This window comes from Solea solea, chromosome 21 (assembly GCF_958295425.1).
Source record: "Solea solea chromosome 21, fSolSol10.1, whole genome shotgun sequence".
NCBI classification, from domain to species: Eukaryota; Metazoa; Chordata; class Actinopteri; order Pleuronectiformes; family Soleidae; genus Solea; species Solea solea.
Window position 1 is genome coordinate 11,290,905 of NC_081154.1, and position 15,555 is coordinate 11,306,459.

Consider the following 15,555-nt stretch of genomic DNA (forward strand, 5'->3'; position numbering starts at 1 on the left):
CCTGGCCCCCCCCCCCCAGGCCTGGTCCATAGCACTGCAGCAGCCCTGCTGATAGGGTTTCACTCTGTCTGTGGCGAAGAGGAGAGCAGGCAGTACAATAAAGCCCGCGTGTGACACCAATCTACCTGGGATTCTAGATTCCTCCCTCTGCAAAACTCATCCTTTCTGGGACCTTCTTGGACCTGTGACTTCCTGTGGATACCTGGGTCTTAGGTAGGAAAAAGGTGCTGCGACAATACTCACAGAAATCTCCCTCGGAGATGCCTTGAGTGTTTGTGGATTATCTCACATCAGTGGTCAGTGAGTTGTTAAAATAATTCTGATTGCTCTGTAGGAGTCAGTTACAGTCATTTGATTCCCGTGGCTGCGGAGGGAAGCCCCCGTATGTGGCCTGTGGAGGCCGCTGCAAAAGATGTATTAATGAAAGAGGGAATCAGAAGCAGGTGCTTGGCTTCGTGTTTGTTGTGTTTCGAGGTCACGGTAATTGCTCACAAAAGCCTTTAAATTCACACTATTAGGGTTCACACTTTAAGAGCTCTGTTGTGGATTTGGTAAATCAATCAATTAATCAATCAATCAATCTGAACCCTGAGAAGCAGATGGTGGACAACGCTGCTCGTCTTCCCCAACTTCTCACCTAACTCTGTGGTGGGTGCGGAATGTGTCCCTCTGCGGTGGAGTTTTTAGTCGACGTGGTTGGATGGATGGATGGATGGATGTGTGTGTGTGTGTGTGTGTGTGTTGGAGAATGTGCTGACTGATGCCCTTCCTGTCCAGCTGTCCCCTCCGAGATTTATCTGGAGCTAAAACAGGCCAGTCGTGGGGGGGAGAACAGGAACGGTAACAGGACCCTGGACCCAAGACCCTCACATACACGGCTCCTGGATTTGCCATCAGCTCTGCCATTTTCCTTCCATCTTGCTTTACCCAGAACATCCACAATCACCTGTAGTCTCCGGCCACAGGGAAAAGCTATTTGAGTCTCCCACTCTGTGTGTGTGTGTACGTGTGTGTTTTTATGTGCTGAAGACAGTCCGGCTCGTTGCAGAGGTATAGAACATGGGTTCATAAAAATAGCTCCCACAGGCCTGAATCCCCGGCGAGGAAATGAGCTTGAATTACAGCACATGAAAAGCAATTACATTCACTCTCTCTCTCCCTATAGACAAGTTCAACTTGTTCCTCTCCTTCTGCAACTTACCTCGACAGCCTTACATAAGTGTTTCTGACCTGTGCGATAGGCAGCGACATATTGCCAGTCCTCGTCCGAGCGCTCAGTCCACAGAGACGAAAACTGCCAGTGGGAATTAGCGTCCACTAGGGAATGTGGAGGCTAAAAGCACACAAGCTAAAACAGTGTGTTTAACGTAATCAGGGTCAGTCAGAGAGAGTTCTGGTGGAGTTTGCTAGCATTTCAGAATTGATTTGCAACTTTTAGAAAACTGTTTTAATAGGTAAATTAAATTAAAAATCGGTTTGGTTGATGATTTCGAAATGTGTTCGGTGTCACCGTGGGGCTTAGCCCTGCCTGTTTGGTCTTTAAGAACCAAGAAATTCGACGCACGCTGGGTTTATTATTGAGCCAGGATTTTCTAAAGAACAAGGCCTCAGAGAGTGAAGCCCCGACTTCTGGACCCCCAACATTTTAATAGCCTCCCTGTGGACCTCAGGACAGCAGCTGCATGGATAAGAAAAAGAAAAAAAACAACGTTAATGTACAATCTATTATAGAGTGTCCACCGCTGATTTATTATGTTGTCTGCTCAATTTTCAAACCTGCATTAATAGATTCCCTCTGGTCACTGGGGGGGAATACAAGATGCTGCACTCCAACAATACCAACATTAAAGTATTTTCTGATGTGACGCCCCCTACAGACAGAACAATATCATAACGACATAATAATAATAATAATAATAATAATAACAACTTTCCTCCTGTCCTGTCCTGCAGCCATGCCTTTCACAACGCCAGCCCCTTCGAACAAGAGGAAGAAGAGCAACAAGATCATCACGGACCTGTCCAACATCAGCCAGAATGGTAAACACACTCACACACATTCACACATTCACACACACTAAATGTCATGTCTCATTGTAGGATTTGCTCTCTGGTGTCCGCTATCAGCACAATCTGGATCTGTAAACTGACTCAAGGCATGTGGTCTTATGTGGTCTTATGTGGTCTTATGTGGTCCTCTGGTACAAGTACACCCGCAGACATGCACACTCAAAATTCCAATATCTAACATCTCCTTCAGGGATGTGTCTCGTTATCAAACAGCAAAGCAATGCAGGCTATACTGTATGTGTAATCTGTGGCTGAAGTCAGTGCGGCAAATGGTTTACATATTGATGTGAAACCAACAGATTAAAGTGATTTTTTTTAGCGTCTGTTTGTTATTGCTGTGCTGCATATCGACTCACAGCGTCTGTCACTTCCCTGTGCTTCCTCCGTTTGTGGCGTTCTATAGATCCTTTTGTTTCTTTTCCAAAAGAAACAAAAAAGAAAGAAAAAATCACTGCCTGTGCACCAGAGACTTACTTTAGGAAAAGACCCACAACAAACAGAAAGTACACACCGCCGTGCCAGACCCAACAGTCGCTCCATCTGTTCAAACCCTTGCTGCGCAGCAGAACACTGATCAAACTCACACTGTGTTATTTTTACATTTAGTGGAAATCCCAATGTTTCCAAAAAATGATTTAATATATAATAAAATTTACTTTTACTATATGTATTGCAACGCTATTGTACTTGCACTTCATCAGGAGGGTATTTTTAAGTTGCATAAACTAACACTGATGTATGTTTTTACATTTAGTGTAACAGACAATCAACAAATGCAGAAATGTATCTCACCTAAACGTGAAAAAATAACATATAATATAATAATATGATGACAGAATAGTGTGGTAAACCAATTTAGGCAGATATTTGTCCGTGTATCAGCTGCTTTAAACTGATCACTGAGATTTTATCACAACACGCACCACTCGTCCAGCACTACTTTTACTTAAGTTAAGTGTCTGGACGAGTCTTCTTCCATTTATATTGACATGTGTGAGGGTGAATCCACACTGAGTTTCATGATTTTTTTTTTTTTATCTTAAGTGAAATGCTGCCACAGTTATTGAGTCTGAACACACACCCTTACACTATATCTGTCAGTCAAAAAAATCTGCTTATTTCTTTTCCACATTTCTTGTCGCTTAGCTTTTTCATCCCACATTCCCCCCCTCTAACGCATCCCTCCATCATTTCCTGCTCTCACAGTCGCGCCTGACACCGTGCATGACGCCTGTCTGTCCTCCTCCTGTCCCACCTCTGTCAGCCTGTCCAATTTCCTCCCAAGTCAGCAGCAAGCGAGCTCCAGTTTCACATTCTTCTGAATTAACACTCTAATCAATATGCCCATGGGAGAGTTCTCTCTGCTCAGCAGCTTCGATTATTCCCTCTCTCTCTCTCTCGTTCTCCCTCACACACTTAATACACACCCACTTGCACAAGCCTGATTTACGAGGTACTGCTAACAGCTCTCTGCAGCATTGCAATGCCAACTCCCTGCTCTATAGATGTGGTGTGTGTGTGTGTGTGTGCTCTTTATGGCTGGACTTATGAGTGATACCAGAGTATATGTGGTGGATGAGAGTGTTTTATGAGGAACTCTGTGGAGCAGTAAAATCCATCAGATCTCTCCATCACTGCAAAGAAGGAGGAAGAGAGTGAGAGAGAGAGTGAGTGAGTGAGTGAGTGAGTGAGTGTGTGTGTGTGTGTGTGTGTGTGTGTGTGTGTGTGTGTGATTTCCCTCCATAAAGAGTTCAACCACGACGAAACCTGTCGTGACGTTCCCCGGTGCCCCTTTTCCTCTACAGTATATGGCTTTGACCTAGTAACGGCAACGATTCCTCCGTGGCTTTCACACACACGTGTGCGCACACACTCGAATTGACAGTCATTCACCGCAGCAAGTATGGTACAGAGGCCAGAGGATAAACTCATGTCCTTAACAGTCACATCCCTGATTCAATATCGGGCATTAATTTGAAGCTAAACACACCTTTTAATTTGCCAAATGGATTGAGTTGACAGGAGCGAGCACAGCCTCGGTGAGTGCATATACAGTTGTACCCCAGCCAAGCCTGCGCAATCCTCTGAATCTTAATAGCAGCGAAATGCTCAGAGACCGTTTCGTCTGAACAGTGAGAAATCACGAGCCAGGTTTATTTTAGTCGCGCAAGTGCAGCAGATACTCGACATCTACGATCTCTGAACAGCCTTTAGTCTGTTGACAGATGTACAGATTTGAAATAGTGAAGACATGAGAGTGCTGTTGTTCCATACTGTAGGAGAGCGAGAGACACATTTACACTTTTGTGTTTTTAGACACAAGAAACAACCACTGAGCTGTAGAGATGTTAGATGTCAGTCATTTTCATCTGTTTCTTAGCAACAAAGCAAATAACTCCCCACGCAACAGTCTTCCCTTTTATTTGATAATCCCCTCCAAAATGACTGCAAAGCCACGGCAGCCATAGTAGTGATAATATATTTGTGTTCAGGGTCGGTCTGTTGTGTCTCGTATGATGTTTGGAGGCAATCGGTCAATGTATGGCGACGTTATAGGGTACTTCCTGTTTGTGGCGAAGGGTCGAAAATTTGCCAAAACGCCGTTGGTTGTCGTGGCCACGCCCCCTTTTGAATCCGCTAAACCTTTCGACAACTTCTGGGCAAACGCGCTCAGACGAGTTCGCTCATTTACGCAGGGTGCAAATCGCCTGAATGGACGCCAAAATTCAAAACGCCCGACTTCCTGTTGAGTTGAGGCCATGGTTACCGTAATAATGTTTGTGTCCAGACACTCACTCTGTGGATTTAATAAACATTTTTGAGTCCACTGAGTAAGAGCCTTTTTGCCATTTGTGAATATTTATCCTTTCCAAGAAGCAAGTACCGGTAAATAAATATTTTGTTCACTGAAAACCATTGTGACGCTGCATTTTCTAAGCACACGTGATAAACCACAACCCTTCCCTTCTGCCTGATTTTCTCTTCAAACTATCTTTGCCTCCATATCCAGTCCCTTCATCTTGTCCTCCTCTTCCTCCTCCTTTTCTTTCTTCTTCTTCTTCTTCTTCCTAGCAGATGAAGAGTCAGACAGTGAGACCCCCGAGTTCGACTTGGGCACCAAGATCCAGACGCCTAAGGATCTGATGCTGGAAGAGCTCTCCCTGCTCAAGAACAAGGGCTCCAAGATGTTCAAGATGAGGCAGCAGAGGGTTGAGAAGTTCATCGTGACCACTGTGCGTGCTCGTGTGTGTGTGTGTTGTGTGTGTGTGTGCGTGTGTGGTTACTGATCATCTCCCTGTCTTGTCTGACTGTCAGAACCTTCAGAACCTGCTGATGTCCCCTCCCCCTATTCCACCGAAGCCTGAGCTCCGCAAAGAAGGTCGGGTCACAGAAGCAACATCATATGCTTAATGTCCAAATCTTCAATACTTATTGTCTTTTCGTTGCTTTCACTTCCATTTCCTCGTCCTCCCCTCCTGCTGCTTCTTGGACGTCTCAGTGGTGGAGGTGGAAGTGGATGAGGAGGCAGAGAAGGAGAGGAGGAGGAAGCAGTATGTACGGACCTACATATCACCATGGGAACGGGCCATGAAGGGCAACGAGGAGCTGACAGTGACGATGAAGGGCGTCATGCCGGGACCCATCCAGATCCACCCAGAACTGCCCCAGTTTAAGAGCTTCAACAGGTACAAACACACACTGAGTTTTGCTGGAGTCCTTGATGACGTCTTCACACAGTGAAGGACCACATGTGCGTAGGTGAGATAGCAGTTTGTTCAAAGGTTTATATCTGGTAAATTGTGCAGCGATTGTTTTTTTATTTTATGTCCTTTTATGTTTTTATTCACTAGAGTGACACAGGACGATCTCGTCTCTCATTCTCTGCCTTTTTTAAATCAGGACGCTTTAAAATGCCGTTTGATATAAAAGTCGCACTAACTGCAGCATCAGTCTCGGTGGCTCCCACAGTGCCCCCCCGTCTCCATGGCAACCAGCACAGTTTGCTGTGTCATCAGCGCTGAGAGCGACGTCCTGCTGTTTCTGTGGCTTTTGCTTGGCAGCGGCGCAGGCGACGTCGCTCGCATTCACACAAACGCACTCGTTCGATTCCAGGGCTCATCTTAATCTGCCGTCCATTTTAATGTTGTTGATGACTGTTGTGGAACCCGTGAAGCGTAGCTGGACCCTTTGTAATTACTAATGGGTCTGAAAAGCAATAAACAAGCAGCCGTGGGGACGGATTATGAGAAAACAAGTCCCTGGGCACAAATATGTGAAAAGAGGCCTCCCACCTCCACACAGGAGGGAGACATCCAGACCATAAAAGACACACGCTCACATAGACACAAAACCAACTCAGAGATATTATAGGTGGTCAATTTGCATGTCTTTGTGATCGTTTTGTGTCTCTTTATGGCTGTTTTATGTCTTTATGTGGATGATTTATGCCTCTTTGTGGTCATTTTCTGTCTCTTTGTGGACATTCCGTAGTAAACGTGTGACTCTGTGGCCATTTTGTGTCTCCCTGCGGTTGTTTTTGCACCTGTTTGTGGTTTATGTGTGCCCTATGCCGACATGAATCACTTTGTGGTGAATTAGGGTCTCCTGGTGGTCATTTGGTGTCTCTTTGGGCTCATTGTGCATTTCTTTGTGGTAAATTTGTATCTTGTTGTGGTCATTCTGAATACCCCTTGTGGCAAATGTGTGTCTCGCTGAGGACACTGCGTATCTCTTTGTGATAAATGTACGTTTCTTTGTGATCAATGTGTGCCCCTTTGTGGTTTATTTACATACTTTGTGGACACTACAGTATGTGTCTCTCTATTTTATACTCTATTTTGGACATTTTGAGACATAATGTTTATGTTTTTGGTCATTGTGTGTCTCTTTGTTGACATTAGGTGTCTCCTGTATGTGGTTCACTTCACTTGTGTCTCTTGTTTTGGCACTTTGTCGCTCGGACCGTTGGACTTACACACACACCAAACGATGTTTTACGTGAGATATTCACTTATATTTCAGCAAACGGTGGCATTTTAGACTTAGCTTTTTATGAAAACGTGAGGATTTGAATATTAAATGCAGTGTGTTGTCGTATCATATGTCCTTGATATGTGCACAGCACCAGAGAAGTGCATCGTGACGCTACCTTGTCTCTCCGCTTCCTGTTTCCATTTTTTTTCCCTTCCGTCCTTCGCAGGATGGCGCTGCCATATGGCGGCTATGACAAGGCGTCCAAGATGCTGACCTTTGAGATGCCAGAGATCAATGTTGCCACCGAGGAGCCGGAGCCGGTGCCCACTCTGCAGGCCAACATCCGCTCACGCCCCTCGTTCAACCGCACGCCCATCGGCTGGATCTGCAGCGAGGACAACTCACACATCCACATGGACGTGGACGACATGGCCTTCGACGGAGAGACGGACGACCTGTGAACACACGCGGACAGAGACACGCTTACAACACTCATGGCCTGAAACACACACAATACAATAAAAAGAACACAACCCTTATATGAGGGCAGACTCTCATTTATGCCACACCAGCGCTGATAAAATGGTTTAAGCTCCGGTGGTCACATGTCGAAATGTACTTTAACTGCATGGAAAAGAAATGAGCAAAGGAAAATAATGCCCCGCCCTCTCTCCTGCGTGCTTTCTTACTATATGATGCTGTACACTGTGAGTTCATGTGAGGCCTGTGTGTTCAGAAACAGAAAAGCACTCTGCACTCTTAAAAACAATGTATTTATGCAATAAAGTTCCCCCTTTACAGACTGCGTGTCATCATGAATCATTATTGCGTGTTAAAGTATCGGAGTCTTATTGCATATTTATCCAGAAGTCGTTCACTTTGTCGTGCTTTTTTTTTGTTTTTTGGAGCGTTCATCTGCGGGGGATGAAGTTGCACATAGTTGACGAATAGCACCCTTACAGAGGGGAGCCATGGGTTACAGGATCTGCCTCGTGTGCACCTGTTGTTAAATTCCCAGAGTTTTACACTTAAGTCACATGCTGACACCTAATCCTTGTGCGTATAGCAAACTGCATCCACCGAAGAAGACGGAAAACGGTGATGCTAGAAGCTCCGGATTTACACTTTCCACACACACACACACACCCCCACCCCAAACAAGCAATTTACAAGAATGAAGTGAGTTGAAGAAGTTAACTAAATTTTATATTACTTCTAGTTGGGAAATGCGTCATCGCATTTCTTTAACCATATCTGGTAGCCATTTTCATGGCAGCCATTTTGACAGGTCGCAGTCAGAAAAGCATGGGTACTTTAATTTAGCTGCCTGGGTTTGAGGCTGCATGCTGACTCACTGTCCTGACAGTGTGAACAGGACAAAGCCATCGTCAGTACTGTCAGTAACTGAAATATGTCAAAATATCAAGGTACTAACTTTCCAACGTGATGGCTTTATCAGCATCTAATCTTATCTACCTTTTTATTTTTGGACATTTGGGAGTTAAAGGATCTTGAGGACATGCAGAGTGATCAATAACCAAGGTTAATAAATGTGTTTTCACGTGTTCCTGAAGGATTTATTTGACTCGTTTTCTTGACTCGCTCTACTGCCAAACTCAAAGCCGTCCTCATGACCTCTCACTTGTTCTATGAATAGTCGGCGTGTTCAGGCTGAGACTGTAAACTGGTGCTGGCAGCTCTCCAATGACACCAATCAAACAAATGTCGACTGCATGCTGTGGCGGAAGAAGTATACTCAGCATGTCAACATGACATTTTTAGTACTTTTGATGGGAATATGATGTCAGGGATGATTTTAATGGTTTCCTTTTCATTTTTAATTTGTCTATACGTCAAGGTGTGGGCCTTGAAGGTATTGCACATAAGCTTCAGACCAGACGATAAATATTTGTTTGCCAAATTCAATGAAACGTGAGTAGTTTAGGGCCTTAAAACCTCTAATCTAGGGGTGTCAAACTCAAAGGTCATTCAAATTACAAAACATTATTCCATCATAGTTCACAAAGCCATTCTATTCATGATGATATTTAACAGCATTTCAAAGTAAAAGTGCTTGTTTTGATAGGGAACGATGTATACGTCACATACTAATAACAACATATTTATGACGCTAAATAAATCTATTACCATCCAAAGCAGAGAAATAAATCTAAAATGAAGTCAATAACAACATGGACAACTGTAATTAAAACAGCTAACAAGCTTAATTTAATGTGGTAAAAATATGACTAGCACATACATTAAGTATTATATTCTTGTTTATATTCTATCACCTCGCTGGCAGCTGAGCCACACAGCCAGTTTGACCCCCCTGCTCTAAACTATGGGATGTTCTGATATGCTTTTCTCTTTTAAATCGACAGTCGCTTTTCTTCTTCATAAGAAACCAGTTATTACAGATATTTTGTGACCCAAATGCAGCACTCTGCTCTGATTTTCTTATTTCTGGTAGGCTTTATATTTAAAAGTCTAATATTTGACATGCTTTTTATTGTTTTGTGTGTTCAGAATATGTGAGTAAATAATGAGATATAGATCTCAAATATAGTGCAGTACAAGTACAAGCCTTACACAAGTGAAACACTCAGTATTACAGTAATAGTCGCAGACAGCAGGTAACCTGACTGTGGATCATTGAGTTCATTTGTTAGTGGGTGTGAATGTCCTGCGTACATGCTGACACAGTTATGGCCACGTGGTCGCCCACGGAATAACATCATCGTTCCCCCTCCTTTCGCCCGGTGCCCAGGAGGCGGCGCCATCGGGCCGAGCAAACCGCCCGACGAAAAAAACGCTACGTCACACACTCGCACACGCAGAAGCTGCCGGAGGAGAGGAGGATGGCCCGGTATCGCGAGAGCCGCGTGCCGCGACCGGAGCGCTGGATGGCGCTGGCGGGGGCTGGATGCGCCCACGGCTCGCCCTCCCTCAGCCGTTAAATCACACGGTGGGACACGCGAGTGGACGGAGACTGGCGGCGGCGGTGACAGACTGACGGACGGACGGACGGCACACGGGGTGAGTAAAAAGAAACAACCGACACACTACTTTTGTTACACACCGCCATCACGTCCACCAGGGTCCAGGTGGTGGTGGTGGTTGTGGTGGTGGTGGGGCACGCGTGTGTGTGGTTCAGGGGGTGGGGTGCTGTGTGGTGCGTGGGTGTGGGGGCTAATCAACGTGTCAGCCAGATGTGACACTCTCTCCAGATGTGTTCACGCGACAGCCTTTCTGAGGATGGCCTCTCTATCGTTATCATCATCATGGCTCTCATCATCATCATCATCAGCAGCAGCAGCAGGTCTCGTGCCGTCTCTGTCTTCTCGTCTTGTCAGTGTGATATGTAACCAGGTGTCCTCCTCCTCCTCCTCCTGACTCGGTAATTCCACTCCACGCGTCCCCCCCTCGCGTGCTGCAACTGCAGCATCACTTCGCCTCAACTTCACTTCATCCCCGGCTGCATCACAGTCACAGGTGTTATTTGTAATTGTGCACAACACGGTATGTACCTCCATCCACACACACACACACACACCCACCCATGTAGTCAGGTGCATGCCGCCGCTGTGCGCGTGGTCTTCTGTCCATGTGTGCTGCGTGTTTTCGGTCTCGCGCGGCGGGGCTGCTGGTGCAGGGGGGCTTTGGTGGACTCTATACTCAGTGTCGACTTGTTGATGGATGACCAGGAGACCGCAGCCTTTTACCATGGCGGATTCACGCTCGCCTGTCATCGCTCCCGGGGGCCGCCATTGATTTAACGTTGCGGTTTCAATCCGCGTAATTGATGACTTTGGCCCCTCACCGGGCCCGCGTCACCGGCAGCATGCCACCTTCTGCTGCATGCGTGTGCGCCTCATGAGCGCGCGCACTCATGTGCATACTTTAAAAATCAAAAATAGGATAGTGGCCATTTCCTTACATTTGTTTTGGCTGCTTGTGAGGACACTGTATTGGTTTACAGCAGTGTCTCCCAGCCCTGGTCCTCGGGGACCCCCTGTCCTGCATGTCTTAGATGTTGACCTGCTCCAACACACCTGATTCAACTGGTCAGCTCCTCATCAACCTCTGCAAAAGCCTGATAATGACCCGTTCACTTGAATATCTAAAACATGCAGGCCAGGGAAACACTGGTTTACAGCAACCTTAAAGGGAAAGTTCAGGTTCAAGTGTGGCTGTGTGTGGTACCGACACGTTACCAGTGTTGACTTCACTGAGTGCATCACCAAGCTCAACTGTCTCTGTGAACCAGCCTGAGATGCGTTCACGTTCACTCACTACGTTCACATGCAGAGTTTAAGGTCATAGTCCGACTAAGACAGGCAATCGGACAACTTGCCGAGTCCGAGTATACAGGTATAGAAGAGAAAATCCATTTACTGGCCATGTATGTCTGACTCCGCCTCTGTAGGTGGCGCTGTATCTCGCTATAAGCTGGTGCGTGTTGAATCAACAAACGGCGAACAATGAGATGGACCGTGAGATGGACCTTGCTGTGGTTCTGTATGTTTCGTACCTGCTGTACATGTTAATCGGGATACAAATTTGACCGAGCACGGCTCTCGTGGTTGCTGTATTGAAAGAAAGATGCCGCCGTCTTATGATTTCCGTCTAGTTCTACTTCTGGGTCAAAGACCGGGGAGGAAATTTTGGTGAATCAGCAGAACGCCATGTCTGACTCCAGACCGACTAAGCATGCACATGCTGGAGTAATTGGACTATGGACTATGTATGTTAGTCCGACTAAGACTAGCTTGATTTTAGTCGGACTAACCATGCATGTAAACAAGGCTGACTGTTATGTTCACTGCTGATCATAACAAAATGTTATGTCATAATAATATTGTCTTGATATTGAAACAATATGATTTCACCGTTTTCTGATCGGAAACTAAAGATTGTAAACCACACAGGAATTGTTGAGACACTGCTGCCTCCATCAGAAAGTTAAAATGTTATCTAGTGTTAAAAAAAGAACTGTTCAGATTTACCTAAGCGACACAAACTTACCAGCACCAGACCAGTAGCTCCTTGAGTGAGTGGTTTCCAGGCAGAAAAGACTGTCTCATGGTGAGATTAAGTGGCAAACACATTCTTAAGATATCATAGAATTAAGCAGGAACACAAGTTTTGTTGGTAAGCCTTTTGTTAAGTTGCTAAAATCAGTTGCTTCTTCTGTCCCTGCTGGCACCAATGTTATCAGTGAGAGCGAGTGAAATGGCAGCGTGCCTGGGGAAGTCAGCGTTGATAATGTGTCAATACCTCATACAAGCACACTTCTAAAACCTGAACTATCCCTTTAATCGTGTGTTCTTTAAAAGGTTGTTTGTCAGATGTTTCAGATCCTCATTAGCCACTGTATTATGACAGTTGTTACTCTTCCTGGGGTCCTTACACGCTTTCAAACTGTTTTAAGGGAAAATAGATGAATGCAACACAGCATTAAATGACAACCTAACTAACCAGGTATTTAACCCAACCTCCACGCATAATTATTACTGCAACAAATACAAATTGCTCAGCCTCCATCCATCCACTTTCTTACTTCCTGCCCCGACCCCTTACCTTTACCCCCCTGTGGGATTTTTTTCATAATAGAGGACCAAAAATAGACTGTAGTCTGTGCCTGAGCCAGTTCAATACCTGTGGGTATCAGAATGTATCATCTCCTAATCTAAACTGAAGGTTAGGTTAAGAGACGTAGCAAACACACACACACGCACTTATACACCCTCTAAACTGAGGTGAAATGGCGTGACATTTAAGTTGCTTTTATCATCATTTTTAGTTTTGGGGGATAACATACACCGATGACACTGATTTTTTCTGCTTTATATCTTTTTTTTGACGAATTATGAATTGATGCAGTGAAATCAATCAATAGCCGGAAATTAAGAAAATAATGAACACAAACATCTCAGCTGTCTGTATCTGTTAGCCTCTGCTCGCTCATGCCGAAGTCATGGAATAGTCTCAGCTATTAGCAGGCTTACAAACAAATACACAAGTAGAGAGGTAAATAATCATGAAGGATCATTTTATAATCAAGCTGTTGCTACGTAGAGGTCCCCACTCTAGTAATGAATGTTTATCTGCTGTCTGCACGTTATCCTGCTTTAGATTTTTAATGAAAGATGTTAACATTACATGTCCTCGTATACACAGTATCCATAGCGATCAGTGGATGCCGCCCTCTCTGAGCGAGTCCTCTCACTGATGTCCCCACTGGCACAAAAGTGAAGCCAAACCAGAAGTGTCTGGAATCTGTATTCCCTTGAATGACCATCAGGTGGTGACTCCACTGGTTGCAAAAAGAAGTGAGTTTATATGGTCTATGAAAATATGAAAATAGTCCTAATTTGTATTTGATTCATAACATAAGTAAACATTTTCCTGAAGAGTTAATGGTCTTCTTCAATAGAACATGATGTCTGTTTTTGAAGTTCTGGCCTAATTTAATTTTAAATAGATAATGAAGCATGTATTGGGACATGCATTGACACCTACTGCTGTCCAGTACAGTATTATTGCAAGTGAAGAATCTAAACTCGAGGCATTTCTTCACACGTCACGAAAGAGAGAGAGAGCTGACGTTGCCTTAACTCAGTTTCTTTACTCATCAACAAATGATTCGTCTTTCAGGACGATTTACTGAAAACCCCGGATCCAGTCTCAAGGTTTCATGGACTGGTACCGAACTGTACCATGATGCAAACACGGCTTTATTGAATGCACTTGCAGGCCAACAACAGTTGTGTGGTGAAACAGTGCCGAGCACAATCTATGTAATGCACTTATATTCCGTACTTAATTGGTTTAAATCCTTAGTGTATTCCTTTCCAGACGTAGTCATGTGTGACCGAGCTCAGCTCGTGTCTTGGTTTCCTAGGGGATTCATCTATCGCTGACATTTCCATTTAAGTGTCCTTGGTGTGGTTGGGTCCACATGTCTGGGATTAGAAGAGAGTTGAGGTAAAAAGGAGGAGCAGATTAAGTCATCCCAGTGGATGAAGGAGGAGGAGATAGAAAAGAAAGGCATGCTCATACTGAATGTCTCCTTTGACCTTTACCATCCACAGGAGAGCTTGGCCTCTGTTTTTCTGTTTTTGACATGGCTGGCTTTTCAGTATAATGTCTTACTTCTTCCTCTCTCTGTTCCTTCTTCTCATCTCACCATCCTCTCCTTTCCTTTCCTTATTTTTAATGTGACCTCAACTGTAAAAAAAACCCTCACATTTCCCACCATGCATTGTAAATAAGGATGATTACGTAATAGCCCAAATACTGAGCAAATAATATTCGCCCCTCTCAATATTTTCCCACTAATAGGATTGGGTGTGCGTGACGTGCACATGTGCCGTGGCGATAATGGGTTGCATCTAGGTTATAGTGTGCACGTGTGTGTTGTGTCTCTGTGTGCGCGGGGATGCGATTACGTGCGTGTTCTCACATGTATACTCTTAATATTATGGAGCCAGAGCGGGGAAATGTCCTTGAGTCTTGCAAAAAAATAATAAAAAAGGTCTCTCCCTGTCTTGGTAATACGCTCACACGTGCAGCTGCACGTGTGCCCACTGTATCATCACACATGACACACAGACACTATGTGTGTGTTTATCTTTTTTTTTTTATGTCTAGCAAATTCAGTGATCAAGGGCTTTTGGATTGGAACGATGTGACTGAAAGTCAGTTTTATTTCATGCCAAACTGTCAATGAGGTTAGTGCTCAAGCTAGGGCTGCAACAATTATTCAATTAATCGTTTGTTAATCGATTAATCAGTTTTAGAAGTTTTTTTTTAACAATTAATACACACTTTCTGATTATTCAGCCTCTTAAATGTGAATATTTTCTGGTTTCTTTTCTCCATATTACAAAAAAAAGCATTCAAACTGAAAAGACATTGGAGAACATCATGATTTCCAGGTTTGGTAGCTTAATTCCCGATGCAATTAATTAAAATTTGATCAATCTGCAATATTCAAATCTCAGGAATGCTAAAATGTGCCAAATTTTTAAATATTGTCCTATACACATCATATTCTACAGACTCATTTGAAAATATGTTATTCAAATGAAAATAAAGTAAAAATAACCATTCTCTCTGATATCGCAAACAGAGCTGAAACAATTACTCGATTAACAAATGAATCGTCAACTATTTTGATAATTAAGCTTGTATCATGATTAAAACAAGATTTCAGATTGCTTCAGCTTCGTAAATGTGAATTTTCTCTTCGTTTCTTTGCTCCATAGAAGAAAGAAATCATTATCATCATGGTTTGTGGACAAAAACAAGACATTCGAGAACATCACCATTTCCAGGTTTGACAGACACTGATCAACATTTTTTTTTTTTTTAATTTTCTGACCAAACGATCACTCGATTAATCAAGAAAATAATCGACAGATGAATCGATTACGGAAATAATTGTTAGTTGCAGCTCTAATCGCAAATCATATCGCCATTTCAGTCGCAATTAGTTATTCATGT

General features: G+C 44.0%; 2 protein-coding genes across 9 annotated transcripts in view; both read left to right on the forward strand.

Annotated features, from left to right (window-relative positions):
- The first annotated feature begins 102 nt into the window (after positions 1-102).
- On the forward strand, positions 103-7,846 carry myoz1b (myozenin 1b). Of its 4 annotated transcripts, none has more exons than XM_058621945.1 (6): positions 103-213; positions 1,954-2,040; positions 5,143-5,303; positions 5,386-5,449; positions 5,570-5,756; positions 7,271-7,846. In XM_058621945.1, the coding sequence occupies exons 2-6, from the start codon at positions 1,956-1,958 to the stop codon at positions 7,503-7,505; spliced, it is 732 nt and encodes a 243-aa protein (XP_058477928.1). In that variant the 5' UTR covers positions 103-213; positions 1,954-1,955; the 3' UTR covers positions 7,506-7,846. The 4 variants fall into 4 exon arrangements, with proteins under 4 accessions (XP_058477928.1, XP_058477932.1, XP_058477930.1 ...); XM_058621949.1 differs by having other exon boundaries at positions 5,146-5,303; XM_058621947.1 differs by having other exon boundaries at positions 134-224.
- Positions 7,847-9,899: 2,053 nt separating this feature from the next.
- usp54b (ubiquitin specific peptidase 54b) overlaps positions 9,900-15,555 on the forward strand; it is a 53,120-nt gene continuing 47,464 nt past the window's right edge. For 2 of the 5 annotated variants that reach the window (XR_009234198.1, XM_058620871.1), the window contains exon 1: positions 9,902-10,083. The gene's annotated coding sequence lies outside the window, so the exon portion shown is untranslated. Of the gene's footprint in view, positions 10,084-15,317; positions 15,387-15,555 lie in introns of all 5 variants that reach the window. The other 3 variants (XM_058620872.1, XM_058620876.1, XM_058620874.1) reach the window with 3 other exon arrangements.